We start from the raw sequence: 15745 nt of genomic DNA, 5'->3' as shown, positions 1-15745 counted from the left end.
AAAAAAACCCCATGGACATGTGAACAGCCCTGTAGACTATAATTGGTATGTCTGTTTTTCAGGTCTTCAATCCCTGTTTTTCTTGTGTAGAACACATGCGTTAAAAACAAACATCTGAATTAGGCCTTAAAGAGACACATTGAAGAGCACAGGTGGACACGTTCTCTGACTAAAAATGCATAATGTCCTCCAGTGGATTTTAAGATTGTGTAAAATGACCTGCGGTGCAGACCATAAATGTCAAGTGGTTTTGATTTTCTTTGCATTTTCCTTGTAGATTTCACTCTTCACTATGCACAATGAACGCCATAAAAACAAAACCCAAAATACTCCATAATTTGTGTCTTTTTACCATTTCACCCCATGTGGAATTCTTTTTGCCATTTTTCATTATAGGGTTTGCCCAGGTTTTTCACGAAAATCTGCAGTCACTGTATGTGACTGCAGACCTGTGAAACCTTGCAGCGTGCGCTGTGAGGATTCTCCAATACCAGCGGCTAGATGGCGGATGTGACCATAAGTATGCGATATGCAAACTTCCGGCCATTCAAGTGAAATGAGTGAGGCCGTGCACATCTAGTCGGTCTGTGGCCGGCACCAGAGAGTCCTCACAACGCGCGCTGCGCAAGATGTGAGGGTTCACAAGTCTGCAGTCACATAGAGCGACTGTAGATTTTCATGAGAAACCTGAAAAAAACCTTTAAATTATATAGTAATATGTGGTGTCATTCAGAACAACAACTAGGCCTGAAAAAAAACAAGTCCTAATACATCTTTGTCTTTAGGGGGAAATGAGACCACAGTATAAGTCAGAGTGAGATCAGACTGCAGTTCACTGACTGGCCGGCAGCTCTCCCGACCCGAGCGTGACTGCTGCATAGAAATACATGAATCTGTCACGCTCGGGTCTGGAGAGCCGCCGGTCAGTCCGTGCACTGCGTTCCGATCTCACTCCGATTTATACTGAAGAAGTTTGGGGATTTTTTCACCTGATTTTGGACGCTGTCTATTTGGTTCATTTACCGATTTATACGGCTGTCTGAAAAAGAAAAGTTATGGGTCTTGAAAAAGTGTGGGCAAAAAAAACAAAAGCGCAAAAGAGAAAATTGGGAAGGGCGAGAAGGAGTTAGGAGTTATGCTTGATGTCCTATAGGGGTTTTAGAAATGTAAGGAGGGTTTCACTCAACTTCATCCTTTTTTTTTCCAAGCCCTAAAGACTCTCGTTTGTCTACTGACGTAACACCAGCGCCCCCTGTCTGTATTGTCAGTACAGTGCAACCGCAGCAGCTTCATAGGGATGTACCATAAGCAGACATCTGGCTCTCTGGGAACAATGCCATCCAGGGGTGACACTATAGAGTTACACGATTATTTAATGCCCTATGGTTCAGATGTAGAAAACGTCATTGTCATTGTACTCCTATACGCCCCTTAAGGGCACAAACAATCCACGTGTTTCCAAACCACTAATATTACTTAACTTTTAATTACCATCGTAAAAGATAAAAGCTCATGTCTCTTAGAAGAAGGGGTGGAAAAAACGAAAGCGCAAAAACTAAAATTGTCCACATCCTTAATGGGTTAAAACATCCAATGTGATGTTGAATTGGAATCATATGAAAATTCAGGTCAACCCTATAAGAAGAGAAAGCTCGCCATGTGTGATAATCATAAGAAATATATCTGATGGCGGATGATGGGGCATGTAGAAGAAAATATAGTAACAATTTATATTATTTCATAGAGTTTTCTCTTTTTTTGTTTGCTTTTTTTTAATAAAAAATCTATTCTTTTTATGTAAAATAAAAAAAAACTTGAGTTGAAAAGCAAAGAAAAGAAATAAAATATAAACTAAATCACAAACCACCCGGCAGTGAACGTAATTCTGTGATAATCGCTATTATTATTATTATTATTATTTATTATTATAGCGCCATTTATTCCATGGCGCTTTACATGTGATAGGGATATACATAACAAAAGCATTTACATAATCTTAACAAAACGAGTCAGCGACTGGTACAGGAGGAGCGAGGACCCTGCCCGCGAGGGCTCACAGTCTACGAGGGATGGGTGAGGATACAGTAGGTGAGGGTAGAGCTGGTCGTGCAGTGGTGTTTACTGCAGGTTGTAGGCTTGTCGGAAGAGGTGGGTCTTCAGGTTCCTTTTGAAGGTTTCCACGGTCGGCGAGAGTCTGATATGTTGGGGTAGAGAGTTCCAGAGTAGGGGGGAAGCACGGGAGAAATCTTGTATACGAGTGTGGGAGGAGGAGATAAGAGGAGAGTAGAGCAGGAGATCTTGTGAGGATCGGAGGTTGCGTGCAGGTAAGTACCGGGAGACTAGGTCACAGATGTATGGGGGAGACAGGTTGTGGATGGCTTTGTATGCCATGGTTAGAGTTTTGAACTGAATTCTCTGGGCAATAGGGAGCCAGTGAAGGGATTGACAGAGAGGAGAGGCCGGGGAATAGCGGGGGGACAGGTGGATTAGTCGAGCAGCAGAGTTTAGGATAGATTGGAGAGGTGCAAGAGTGTTGGAAGGGATGCCACGGAGCAGGAGGTTGCAGTAGTCGAGGCGGGATATGATGAGGGCATGCACTAGTGTTTTTGCAGAGTCTTTGCTGAGGAATGCACGGATCCGGGAGATGTTTTTGAGTTGGAGTCGGCAGGAGGTGGAAAGGGCTTGAATATGTGGTTTGAAGGAGAGATCAGAGTCCAGGGTTACCCCAAGGCAGCGAGCTTGTGGGACTGGGGAGAGTGAACAGCCATTGACGTTGATGGATAGGTCAGATGGGGGATGTGAATGAGAGGGTGGAAAGATGATGAACTCTGTTTTATCCATGTTGAGTTTTAGAAACCTGTCGGAGAAGAAGGATGAGATGGCGGACAGACATTGTGGGATTCTGGTTAGTAGGGAGGAGATATCGGGTCCAGAGAGGTAGCTATAAATCATATTGAAGTCTGCCACAATTATGGCCAATTATTATACTGCTGTGTATATATATATACATACACACACACATATACAGTATATACACATATATACACAGCACAGTCAGATAGTCTGAGACTGCATCATAAACCGCCCTAGAGTGAGAGGTATTCTGTAATAATCGCTATAAATCACCATGATGACCCAGTATACATATATGCATATATATTGTAGCAATATACTATAATATATAATAATATTGTAATAAAACCCTCAGGGAGCACAGTTAGATAGTCTGAGACAACACAGAAAAGACCTGTGCAGGATAGTGAGTCTAAAACTTACAAAAACTACATCTCCCACAATCCCCAGGAGCTTCAGCCTCGGGATTGAACTGGAACCGGCCAATCAGATACAACTTCCTGTTTTGCGTTCCAAAGCTCGGAACGCAGCTTAGACCGCGCGTTCTGATTGGCTGCTTCTAGTGTCAGTGTTGGTGCGTTCCACGTGAGCGGTGCACGGGACTGAGAGCGGCTGGTGAGTTTTTTACGGTTCTTGTCAGAAGAATAATATGAAGCTAGCGATATGGGAGAAATGAGCCTGTGCAATTTACCCTAATTTATGTGCACTACAATGCCCAGCATTCTATACTTGAGAATAGTCACTCCTTTATTCCTCCTTGCTGATGGTTTCCACACAGATACCACACTTTTTCTTCTGCTAGTTTGGAGTCAGAAGGGAAGGTCAGCAGTAAATTAAAAAAAAAATTAGAAATAAAAAAAAATATGTGCACGTCAGTATTCACCAAGTGACCCAAATAATTATATTTTTTGACCCCTTCCTGACTGGGCAATCTTATTTTTTTTATTTTTCCTCCCCTTCTGATTGGCATAACTTATTTTTCCGTTAACATACCTCCTTTTTTTAAATTAAATTTGCAGGATGAGTTGTGGTTTTGAAAGGTATCATTCAGTGTGCATTTTTTCTAGCTTTTTTTTATGGTAATGTGTTGTATTTGGGTTTTGCTTTTACGGTGTTCATTGTGCAAAAAATACCAAAAAAAGCCCCTCTTAACTTTGAAAAAAAAAAAATAGTTTCTGTTAACATTTTCTGAGACCCATAACTTATTCGTCCAGTGATGGATCCATCTTGTAGGCCTTTTTTTTTTTTTTTTTGCATGACAAGCTGATATTTTTCATGGTACCATCTTGGGATACATATAAAGTTTTGATCTCTTTTTCTAGTATTTTTTTGAGGAAGAGGTGAAAAAAAACTGACAGTTCTGGCGTTTTGTTTTTTTTTTTGCATTTTTTAATAGCATTTACCTGATGGGTATATAATATAATTTTTATATAGTGAGATTCACTTAAAAAAGGCCCTCAATATTCTGTAATAATTTACCCTAGGACAAAGCAATCTGAGCGAAACATTCAATGTGCTCCTCAGTATATGGAGCATTAAACAAGCCAGGATGCCCCCTCGTCTGACAGTCTCGTAACATTTAACCTTCGGGGTGCATTCTCCCGTACTCCTTCACTCGGCCACTCGACTTCCCATCAAGATGGTGGTGTAAAGTATGGAGCAGCGCGTCTTCATGGTGCACCGCTATTGGGTCACCAATTCGTTTAAGCGATGTCCAAGTCAAATCAGGAACAGTTATGGTGTTCATGGTGTACCCTCAAAGAGTGTTAGGGAAGAGTCGTGCGGTCGTATAACTCGGGTGAGGATTGAAACGTAAATCCTCGGCTCTCCTAACTCAAGCAGCAAGTATTTATATGCAGCTGGCGGATCGTGGACCCACTGCGCCATGGGCTGGGCTTACTCTGGAGGGGCGTGGCTAAGCTGCTACTTGGTTTTCACTAGAGCTCCTGATGGTGGCATTAGGCTTGAGCTGCAGGTAGCCACCAGGTACCATTCCAGGGCAGTCCCTGGTACTGAGGCAGCTGACCCCAAAGGTTAGGATAGCAGTCACTGGCGACACCAGATGATGAAGCTGGTTCGGACAGTGCAGGTACTGGAGCACTAGACAGGTATAGGCTGGACAGGTAACAGGTTCAAGGATAGAGTCTGGTACAGACAGGACGGGTTAAGGAACAGAGATCCGACAACGGACTTATCAGCTTGAAGACTAACTAAATACTAATGTTGCTCAGGCACCTCCCTAAAGGAAAGGTGCCTTAAATACTTAACGTCTCCCAGCTATTGGCCGGGGACAGATCAGTAGTGTGCGCACTACCCCTTTAAGAACCAGAGAGAGCGCGCGCATCCTAAGCGCGTGGTGTGCGCAGGTCCCTGGGACACAGGAGCTGGAGCAGAGGACAGAGCTGGGCGGTCGAGGCAATGATCATGTCGGCGTCCCTGCTAGGGGGAGGGAAAGGAACCATGCAGGGTTGTCGGCGCTACAGCTCCCCTTCCTCCCTTACGCTCCCTCTCTTTTTAAAGTGATGAATTAGGATACATGTCACTCCGTGTAAAAGTAGATGCACAGAAAGGATACGACTCTGTAATCCATAGAAAATTAAATCTGGCACTCTTGTATGCAGAAAATGATATTGGATTGCATTACTTATTTATTCAAGTAATGCAATCCAAAAAGTAACGTTCCGGTCATAAACTTCGACCTTCATCACAAATTGCTTGAGAAAGTAAGTACCAAAAGACAGCAGCGAAGTGGAACCTGGGTTTGGGAACATCCCTGTGAAATGTCCTCTTTCTTTTAAACCTGCAAGGAATTTTCTCCAGAGGAAGTGAGGCATGGCCAACCAATTTAGAAGAATATCCCTACAGCACAACGTGCCTCCTACATGAGTCAGACAACAGAGTCTTTTCTGGAGGAATCTGAGACAACAGTAGGACCTCAGTAATCATCCTGGTCGGTGGGTAGGAAGGATCCAGAGATTACATCTCCCTTGTTGTTCCTGTCGGCCGGGAGAAGATGTAGGACAAAGTCAAGGTGGGCAAAGACATCAGCATATGACGAAAAAGCAGATGGCAGACCCGACAGGCTAGATGGTGTTACTGGTGGTCGAACTGGACGTACAGGGACAAGACACCTCTCTTGGCACGACTGTTCCAAATGAAGCACTTCACCGGATCTCCAATCTAAGATGGGTTCAGGAAGATGTAACTATGGCATGACCAGGAGAAGAGGATGAAACGGACCAGGTAGCACGTAATAGGCGATCTTTTCCATGTGCAGCATTCCATCGACTTACTGCTGTATGAGGTTTCCAGCTAATCCGGAATCAAAGTAGGCCGTCTCAGGGGAGAACCGGGTATTTTCACTTGACATGGTTACAGACAGGGTCAATGGTAAGGAGGAATTACTTCCGCTTAGGCTTGAGAGTTCTTTCGAATTCTCAGGACAGGATCGGGAAACGTGTCTCGTGCTACCACAAAGGTAGCACAATCCCTTGGCTTAACAGACCTCTTGCTGTTGCTCAGCCAGCTTTATGTAGTCGACCTGCATAGATTCAGGGTAGCCAGCTAACATAGACGGCTGAGGAATAAGCGGCCTCTGGAAAGAGAGCAGAGGAGTATTGAGATCAGCAGGGTCCATGGCCTGTGCAAACTGTCATGCTGGTGTATCGTGGGTCCACTTGTCCACAGGCTGGGCTTACCCTGGTTTTCACTAGCACTCCTAATGGTTGAATTAGACTTGAGCTGCAGGTAGCCGCCAGGTACCATTCCAGGGCAGTTCCCTGTACTACGGTAGCTGACCCCAAAGGTCAGGATAGCAGTCATGGACTTGGCGTTCCTGGCGAGATCGGATGCTGATGCTGGTTCAGACTGTGCGGGTACTGGAACAATAGACAGGTATAGACTGGATGGGTAACAGATACAGAAGTAGGATCAGAGATAGTTTCAGATACAGACCGGACGGGTTCAGGAACAGGGACCTGACAACAGACTAGGCAGCTTGAAGACTTAACTAAACACTAATGTTGCTCAAACCTCTTTATACAGGTGCCTTACACACTTAGCATCTCCCAGCTACTGGCCGGGGACAGATCAGGAGTGAGCACTCTAACCCTTTAAGAACTGGGGAGCGCACACACGCGCGTCCTAAGCGCACAGTCGGGAGACTTTCACTGCGTACGTAGGTTCCTGAGACACAGGAAGTGAAGCAGAAGACATAGCTGGGCTGTCGAAAAGGTGAGCTTTTCGACATCCCTGCCGGGTAGAAGGGGAGAAGTGAGGAACCGTGCAGGTACACTGGCGTTACAGTACCCCCTCCCCTTCAAACTTGCAAGGATTTTCTCCAGAGGAAGTGAGGCATGGCCAACCAATTTAAAAGAATGTCTCCACAGCAGAGCATACCTCCTACACAAGTCTGACACCAAAGTCTTCTCTGAAGGAATCTGAGACAAGTTCAGCAGGACCTCAGTAATAATTTTGGAAGGTTGGAGCTCCTCCCCTTGGTCAGTGGGTAGGAAGGACTCAGAGATTGCATCTGCTTTGACGTTCCATGTCGACCAGGCAAAAATGTAGAACAAAATCCAGGCGGGCAAAGACATCAGCGTATAAGCAGATTTCAGACCCATGGGCTAGACTGAGTTACTGGTGGTCGAATTGGATGTACAGGGACAAGACACCTCTCGTGGCACGACTGTTCCAAACGAAGCACTTCACCTTTTCGCCAATCTAGGATGGGTTCAGGAAGATGTAACCATGGCAGGACCAGGAGAAGAGGATGAAATGGACTAGACAGCACATAACAGGTGATCTTCTCCATCGCCAAGATTCCATCGACTGACTGACTGATATATGAGGTTTCCATCTAATCCAGAATCTAAGTAGGTCGTCTCAGAGAACCTGGTGTTTCCACTTGACATGGTTACGGAGAGGGTCAGTGGTAGGGAGGAATTACTTCTGCTTAGGCTTGTGTTTACTAGAGCTTAGGCTTGGGAGTTCTCTCAACTTCTCAGGACAGGATCGGGAAATGTGGCCCATGCTACCACAAAGGTAACCCAATCCCTTGGCTCAACGGACCTCTTGCCGTTGCTCAGCCAGCTTTACATGGTCAACCTGCATAGAATCAGGGCAGCCAGCTGAGGTGAAAGACTTAGCCAGACAAAGCTGTTTTCTCTCAAGCTCCATCACTCCGGAGCGTCCCTGAAATAACTTGGAGCAGAGGGGAATTAGGATCAGCGGGGTCCATGGCCTGTGCAAACTGTCACTCTGATGGATCGTGGACCCACTGCGCCACAGGCCGGGCTTACCCTGGAGGGGCGTGTCTAAGCAGCTACCTGGTGTTCACTAGACCCCCTGATGGTGGAGTTAGGCTTAAGCTGCAGGTAGCCGCCAGGTATTACTCCTGGGCAGTCCCCGGTACTGCGGCAGCTGGCCCCAACGGTCAGGATAGCAGTCACTTGAGAGGCTGGATGCTGAAGCTGGTTCGGACAGTGCGGGTACTGGAACACTACACAGGTATAGACTGGACGGGTAACAGTTGCAGGTTCAGGCATAGATTTCTGTACAGACAGGATGGGTTCAGGAACAGGGACCTGACAACGGACTTAGCAGCTTGAATACTAACTAAACACTAATGTTGCTCATGCACCTTCCTACAAGGGTAGGTGCCTTCAATACTTAGTGTATCCAAGCTATAGGCTGGGGGCAGTTCAGGAGTGCACACACTACCCCTTTAATAACTAGGGAGCATGCGCGAGTCCTGGGACACTGGAGCTTGGAGCAGAGGGCACAGCTGGGCGGTCGAGATGGTGAGCATGTCAGCATCCCTTCCTGGGGAGAGGGAAGGAGACTATGCAGGGACGCCGGCATTACACACACTCAGGTTGGGAGAACCGCCGGCCAGTCCGAGCATTGCGTTGAGATCCTCATCCAAGTTTGTGACTCTTCCCTTTTTCGTTACAGAAGTTGGAAACTACAGGAATATTGCTCTCTACTCATGATGGATGTTGTCTGAAAATGGTAGAACTTAGTCCTCAGTTGTTAAGGAATACCAGACACCCCTTGATAACATTGCTCAGGCACCTATGGAGCCTCTTCCTTTTCTTTAACTGCTTAGATGCCATATTCCCTATTGGCCATAACATCTAAAAGACAAACAACCGGGATTGGAACTAGTGCTGACCTCAGTTGTTGTAACAAAATTTTGGCTTGCTATTGATGAAATTTAGAGTTTCCAGTAGTCGGACAGCTCAGGAAATTTATTACATATTCCTCTATTGAGCAAAATATATATATTTTTTTTTCTTAGGGGAAAAAAACAGCAGCAACATGGCGGCCAAGACCCCCAAAGGGCACAGCCCATATGAGAAGATCTGGACCCCGGTGGTTTTAGATGATATACAGTTCATCCTGCAGACTTTATTGAAAAAGTTTGAGGAACTTGGACTAAAAAACATGAAGGACGAAGCAAAATCCAAAAAGGGTAACAAAGCAAAACTTTCTGACGGAAACAGTGAGAAAGTTGCCAACACAAAGACCGAGATGGAGGCTCAGAAGACAGGTTGGACCTATGCGGATCTGAGGAAACAGCTAGTCATAGGGATTAATGGTGTCACCTGGGCACTGGAGAAGAATGACCTGGACATGGTGATCGTGTGTAAGTCTGCAAAGCCGGAGATGATCACAAGGCACATTATAGAGCTGAGCTACAGCCGGGAGGCCTCTGCCTGTCAGCTGCCACAGCTCAGCGAGAACGTGGCTCCAGCTCTCGGCATGAAGTCTGTGCTGGCACTGGGCTTCCGAAAAAGCTCTGACGTATTTCGGGAGCAAGTATTAGCAATAAAGGCACGATTTCCCCCGCTACATGTCCCTTGGCTACCGGCTGAATGTGGGCAAAATGAAGATGTCTGTGTTTCAGTGGAAGATGATGGATCAGAAGAGGAGAAAAGTGTTACGCCAACCTCCTCCAGAAAGCGGGAACTCTCCCCCTCTGAGCATCCGCCAGATGTGAAGCTGCAGGAACTAAAAGTTAAAAAGATCGTCCCAAACCCAAAGAAGAAGCAGAAATTTAAAGTAAAGAAATCGCTGATGAAAAAATATAAAAACCTCCTCCTGGATCCATAATAAACGGAGAAAAAAATTACATGTTTCTGTGTTTTATTTTTTAACCTGCCACCGCAGTTTCTTTTTAAGATGGATTTCCAGGGATTGGAACAAAAATTGTTGTGTTTCTGTGTCTCGGGGTGTATAATAAAACTGCTACAGATGTTGAGTAATTTTCCAAGGTGTTACCTTCGTTTCCCTTGTAGCCAACTGTATTGATTTAATCGGAAAACCCAAGAAGACAAAAATGAGTTCCTCCCTCCATTACTGATGGCCTTCGTATTGGAACACGGAATCCCCAGATATCCTTTTCAAAGAGCTGTATTAACACTTGAGTATTCCTATCTTCATGGCATATCACTAAGATCAATGGCGTCCTGCCTCTGGGACACCCACCTATCCTGGTCACTCGGCTGCACAGGGAGTTGTAGTAGGTGAACTGTGACATATAGAAGTGTTATCAGTCATTGTACAGGAGGAGGAGGTGAGCTGTGACATCACCTATTGTGAATGGTGGATCCTGTGTTATCTACTTTATATAGAGGTGTTATCAGTCATTGTACAGGAGGAGGCGGTGAGCTGTGACATCACCTATTGTGAATGGTGGATCCTGGGTTATTTACTGTATATAGAGGTGTTATCACATTGTAATTCTGTCTATGAAGATGTGACTGCTGAAAAGTCATATATACAGAACCGGAAGTATGAGTTGAATATAAGACCGAGTCATGGTTATTGTGAAAATTGCACCATTTATGAATTTATTTTTTAATTACTATAGGCTGATAGTAATATGGGAAAAATTATGAAAATTAAAAAAAAAAAATTTAATATAAAAACTTGACTTAAATAATAGACCATTTTCTGTTTGTTTGTTTTTTTGTTTTTTTAAAGATTCAGTCATTCTCTGATAATGGACACTAATGAACATGTCCTTGAAAGAGAAAAGTTTGGGTACAGTGTTACCTTATCTTTCTCAGGCACAATTGTGGCAGCAGTGTATTGTGGTGTTTTAGATCTTTTCCCAACGTGATGTAATAGTAGGTCACACGTGGGGTGTCTGGCACCGTACCTGAGAGATACCACCTTTGTTATACAGCAGACATCTTTCTGTAGCGAGCTCCGATCGCTTATTCCTTGTGATTATCCTATTATATGCTGCTGTCACTCACTGCAAGGGCTTTTAAATAATGTGATTGTCGGTGTGTGTGTGCTCTGACTCCTATCATCCCACTGTGACGTGATCATAGGGGGCTGAGTTGTGATGGCAGCCGGTATTCTGCTCAAGGCCCTAATGGCTGGCAAATATAAAGCTGGGCTTACACATTAGATGGCTGTTATCAATCACCCCCCATTGTGGACATGACTAACAAGATTTTCTGGAGCGGCACCACCTTCAGCTCTTTGCTAATCTCTGCCTCCCTGACCATGCGCGATAAGCCTAGTATATACTCCACGGCTTTATTGGCGCACTGGACATGGCCAGGGAGGCCGCGGTGTCGCCGACTCTGCAAATCTCGCGGCTAATGTGTCATATATTACCACTGCTTTCCTGAAAATGGGACCACATTCCTCTCCCAAAACTCCAGCAATCGTCTCCTTACTTCCAAGACGTTTACAGACTGTTGTAAAAGAAGAGGGGACTCTACACAATGGTGGACGCGGCCCGGGGACAACTCTTTTGAAATATGTTGCTGCCATCATCAATTTGTAAATAAGTACATTTTTTTCAGATGAAATGGAAAAATGTCCAATGTTCACCTTCCGATCTGTCTTCTACTGTGGATAAAGTACGGCTATGAGAGATTTTGCATTCTTGATTTCTTTGAATTTTACACAGCGTCCCAACATTTTTGGAAATGGGCTGGTATAAATAACCAAAATCTATATTCACATTGTGTTTTGCAGTACTGGGAAAACTACCCACCAAGGCATACTTCTGAACCCCAGAACCATTCACTGCAATGAGACAGAGTTTCAATTGACTTTGTCTTTGCTCCTTGACTGCGGTGTCCGTATTTTCGGACAGGCACATGAACATGGCTGTCTGAGAAGGACCCCTCCAACAGGGAGCGCAAACGGAGTCAGTTTGAAAGCCATTTGTCTCCTGTGGGATTTAGTTGTTTGCCCCTGACAGAAGTCTTCCCAGTGCTGCAAAGCTCAGTGTGAATGTAGCCTTACTGGCTATGTCTGACTCCCAGTGGTCCCTGGCATCACCACACCTTATGTCGTCAGCCGTCCTTTGGGCAGATGCAGACTTGGACAGTGCAAGAAACTCATTCCTGGGACTGTGTTCATGTGTGACCACATGTCCGCATTTCAGAAATGTGACTGGCCATTTGTTTATATCGACGTCTAAACCTTGTCTTAGACCTCATTCGCATGGACCATTTTCATCCCCTTTTTTGTCTGTTTTTGAAAAAAAAAAATTATAAGCTTCTCCCCATTGAAAAATAAAAAACAGACAACACTCAGATGATACAAGGATGACGATCATGCGCTGTACGTTTTCATGGACGGCGGACGCATTGATTTCAATGGGCAAGTTTGAGCCGTAACTTGGATAGCAAAAGACCGACATGTCTCCGGATTTCTTTTTTGCATACCCACTGTCTAAAAAAACAACAACATTGACATGCGAACAGTCCTGTAGACTACTATTATACGCCTGTTTTTCACCCACGCAAGAAAAACAGGCATGGAAGACGTACAACTCATACGTAAAAAACAAACTGTAACGGGTCTGGGAGGTGGAACCTCTGAGCAACTATACAAGGGGGCGGTCCTTGTAAGGAAGCGGGTGGCTCCCAGGGAAGACGGGCAGGTAGTCACGGCAAGTGACAGGGACAGTCTCTGGGTAGAAGGGCAGGTAGTCACGGCAAGTGACAGGGACAGTCTCTGGGTAGAAGGGCAGGTAGTCACGGCAAGTGACAGGGACAGTCTCTGGGTAGAAGGGCAGGTAGTCACGGCAAGTGACAGGGACAGTCTCTGGGTAGAAGGGCAGGTAGTCACGGCAAGTGACAGGGACAGTCTCTGGGTAGAAGGGCAGGTAGTCACGGCAAGTGACAGGGACGGTCTCTGGGTAGAAGGGCAGGTAGTCACGGCAAGTGACAGGGACAGTCTCTGGGTAGAAGGGCAGGTAGTCACGGCAAGTGACAGGGACAGTCTCTGGGTAGAAGGACAGCAGGCAGGTGGCTGGTGAGCGCTCCCAGGTGAGCGGGCGAGAGTCTCTGGACAGGCAGGTGGTCACGGCAAGTGACGGCAGAACCTCCAGGTAGACTAGCAGACAGGTAGCAGGTGGATGCTCCCAGGTGAGCGGGCAAGAGTCTCTGGACAGGCAAGTGGTCACGGCAAGTGACGGCAGAGCCTCCAGGTAGACTAGCAGACAGGTAGCAGGTGGACGCTCCCAGGTGAGCGGGCAAGAGTCTCTGGACAGGCAGGTGGTCACGGTAAGTGACGGCAGAGCCTCCAGGTAGGCTAGCAGGCAGGTAGCAGGTGAGCGCTCCCAGGTGAGCGGGCAAGAGTCTCTGGACAGGCAGGTGGTCACGGCAAGTGACGGCGGAGCCTCCAGGTAGGCTAACAGGCAGGTAGCAGGTGAGCGCTCCCAGGTGAGCGGGCAGGCTGGTCCATAGACAGACTGACAGGTATCGGAAGGCAGACCGTCGGACCGCAGGCTTGCAAGCAGGTAAGCGGATATCAGGCAGGTATCAAGCAGGTATCTGGCAGGTGACTGGCAGATAACAGGCAGGAATCTGGCAGGTGACTGGCAGGTAACAAGCAGGAATCTGGCAGGTAACTGGTAACGGGACCTAAGGGCTGAAGCAGAGTGAAGGCTTTGCAACAACATTGCTCGGGCACCTCCATTTTGGAGGAGGTGCCTTATATATGGTGAAGTCCTCCGGCCATTGGCCGGGGACTCCTTAGGACGGCGCGCGCGGCCCCTTTAAGAGAGGGGGAGCGCGCGCGCCCTAAGCACCGTGGCCAGGAAGCAGCGCGCGCTGCCAGCAGAGCGGGAGGAAGACGCCGGGCACGGAGCGGAGAGGTGAGGGGAACAGCGTCCCTGCCTAGCAGGAGGCAGGGACGCCGACGCTACAGTACCCCCCCCCCCTTTAGGCCCCCCCTTTTTTAGGCCAGAGAGAAATTTATCAAGGATGAGAGGGGTATGGATGTTCTCCCGGGGCTCCCACGTTCTCTCCTCAGGACCAAACCCCTTCCAATCTACCAGAAAAAAGGTTTTTCCTCTTACCCTTTTGGTGGCCAGAATGTTCTCTACCTCAAACTCGTTCTCAGCGGAAACCGGAGCAGGGGGCGTACCTGTAGACTTGGAAAAAGAGTTAAGTACCACGGGTTTGAGGAGAGATACATGGAATGAGTTAGGGATCCGTAAGTTGGCCGGGAGTTTCAATTTATAGGCCACCGGATTGATTTGTTTGATAACTTCCAGTGGGCCGATGAACCGAGGCCCTAACTTGTAGGAGGGAATCTTGAGCCGGACATACTTGGACGAGAGCCAGACTTTATCTCCAGGACGGAATTGTGGAGGATCCAGGCGTTTTTTGTCAGCGTGTTTTTACATCCGCTCAGACGACTGAAGAAGTGCGGATCGGGTACTCTCCCAAATGGAGGAGAATTCGCTAATGATAGATTCCGCAGCCGGATTGTCCACCGAGGTGGAGACGGGGAAATGGGATCCGAGGATGCTGACCGAAGACTACAAAAAACGGGGATTTGGAGGAAGATTCGCTCTCGTGATTATTGTAAGAGAATTCGGCCCATGGTAGGAGATCCACCCAGTCCGAATGGTGGGCATTAACGAAGTGCCGGAGGTAACTGGTCAGGATCTGATTGATCCGCTCCACTTGACCATTGGACTGTGGGTGGTAAGCGGAGGAGAAGTCCAGGGTGACGTCAAGCAGCTTACATGTGGCTCTCCAGAAGCGTAAAGTGAACTGAACCCCACGATCCGACACGATGTGGAGGGGCAGGCCATGGAGACGGAAGATGTGGCGGAAAAAGTCTTTAGCCAGTTCGGGTGCAGACGAGAGACCCGGCAGGGGAATGAAGTGCGCCATCTTGGAAAAGCGGTCAGCGACCACCCAAATGACCGTACAACCGGCAGAGACCGGGAGATCCGTTATAAAGTCCATAGCTATATGCTGCCATGGGGCAGCAGGTACTGGAAGAGGAAGGAGGCGACCGGCTGGCAGGTGTCTCGGAACTTTGTTGCGGTCGCAGGACACACAGGCTGAAACAAAGTCTATTACATCCTTGTGCAGGGTAGGCCACCAGTAATGCCGGGTAATAAGCTGGAGGGTCTTTTTCTGACCGGCGTGGCCAGCTAGCTTAGACGAGTGACCCCAGAGTAGGACCTTCTTCCGATCAGGTACTGTTACGAACATCTTACCGGGAGGGAGACGATTTAGATTCACGGGAGCCACCTGCATTACTCTGGCGGGATCAATGATGTGCTTCGGTTCCTCCTCTAGATCAGACACCAGGAAGGATCGGGACAAGGCGTCAGCTTTGATGTTTTTGCCTGCTGGGCGAAAATGAAGAACGAAATCAAAGCGGGCAAAAAACAAGGACCACCGGGCTTGGCGCGGGTTAAGTCTCTGGGCGCTCTGGAGGTAAGCCAAGTTCTTGTGGTCCGTGTAAATAATTACCGGGTGAAGAGCCCCCTTGAGCAGGTAACGCCACTCCTCCAGTGCCAGCTTAATGGCCAATAACTCTCGATCTCCTATAGAATAATTGCGCTCAGAAGAGGAGAAGAGTTTGGAGAAGAAGCCGCAAGTTACCA

General features: G+C 47.1%; 2 protein-coding genes across 3 annotated transcripts in view; both read left to right on the top strand.

Annotated features, from left to right (window-relative positions):
- LOC141264969 (S-acyl fatty acid synthase thioesterase, medium chain-like) overlaps window positions 1-15745 on the top strand; it is a 119709-nt gene that overhangs the window by 94876 nt on the left and 9088 nt on the right. The window lies entirely within an intron of this gene.
- Window positions 3363-9988, top strand: LOC141264970 (ribonuclease P protein subunit p38-like). The gene is made up of 2 exons (XM_073677434.1): window positions 3363-3468; window positions 9155-9988. Exon 2 carries the CDS (start codon window positions 9175-9177, stop codon window positions 9967-9969), a length of 795 nt encoding a protein of 264 aa, XP_073533535.1. The 5' UTR covers window positions 3363-3468; window positions 9155-9174; the 3' UTR covers window positions 9970-9988.

The sequence above is a fragment of the Phyllobates terribilis genome, unplaced genomic scaffold (assembly GCF_046119375.1).
Source record: "Phyllobates terribilis strain yellow unplaced genomic scaffold, ASM4611937v1 Scaffold_4__5_contigs__length_816908805, whole genome shotgun sequence".
Lineage (NCBI taxonomy): Eukaryota > Metazoa > Chordata > Amphibia > Anura > Dendrobatidae > Phyllobates > Phyllobates terribilis.
Note: the sequence above shows the minus strand (reverse complement) of the source record. Positions and strands in the feature narration are given on the sequence as shown.

Excerpts from the sequence above, each read along its gene's own strand:
- LOC141264970 (XM_073677434.1), top strand. The coding sequence starts at position 9,175 with ATGGCGGCCAAGACCCCCAAAGGGCACAGCCCATATGAGAAGATCTGG.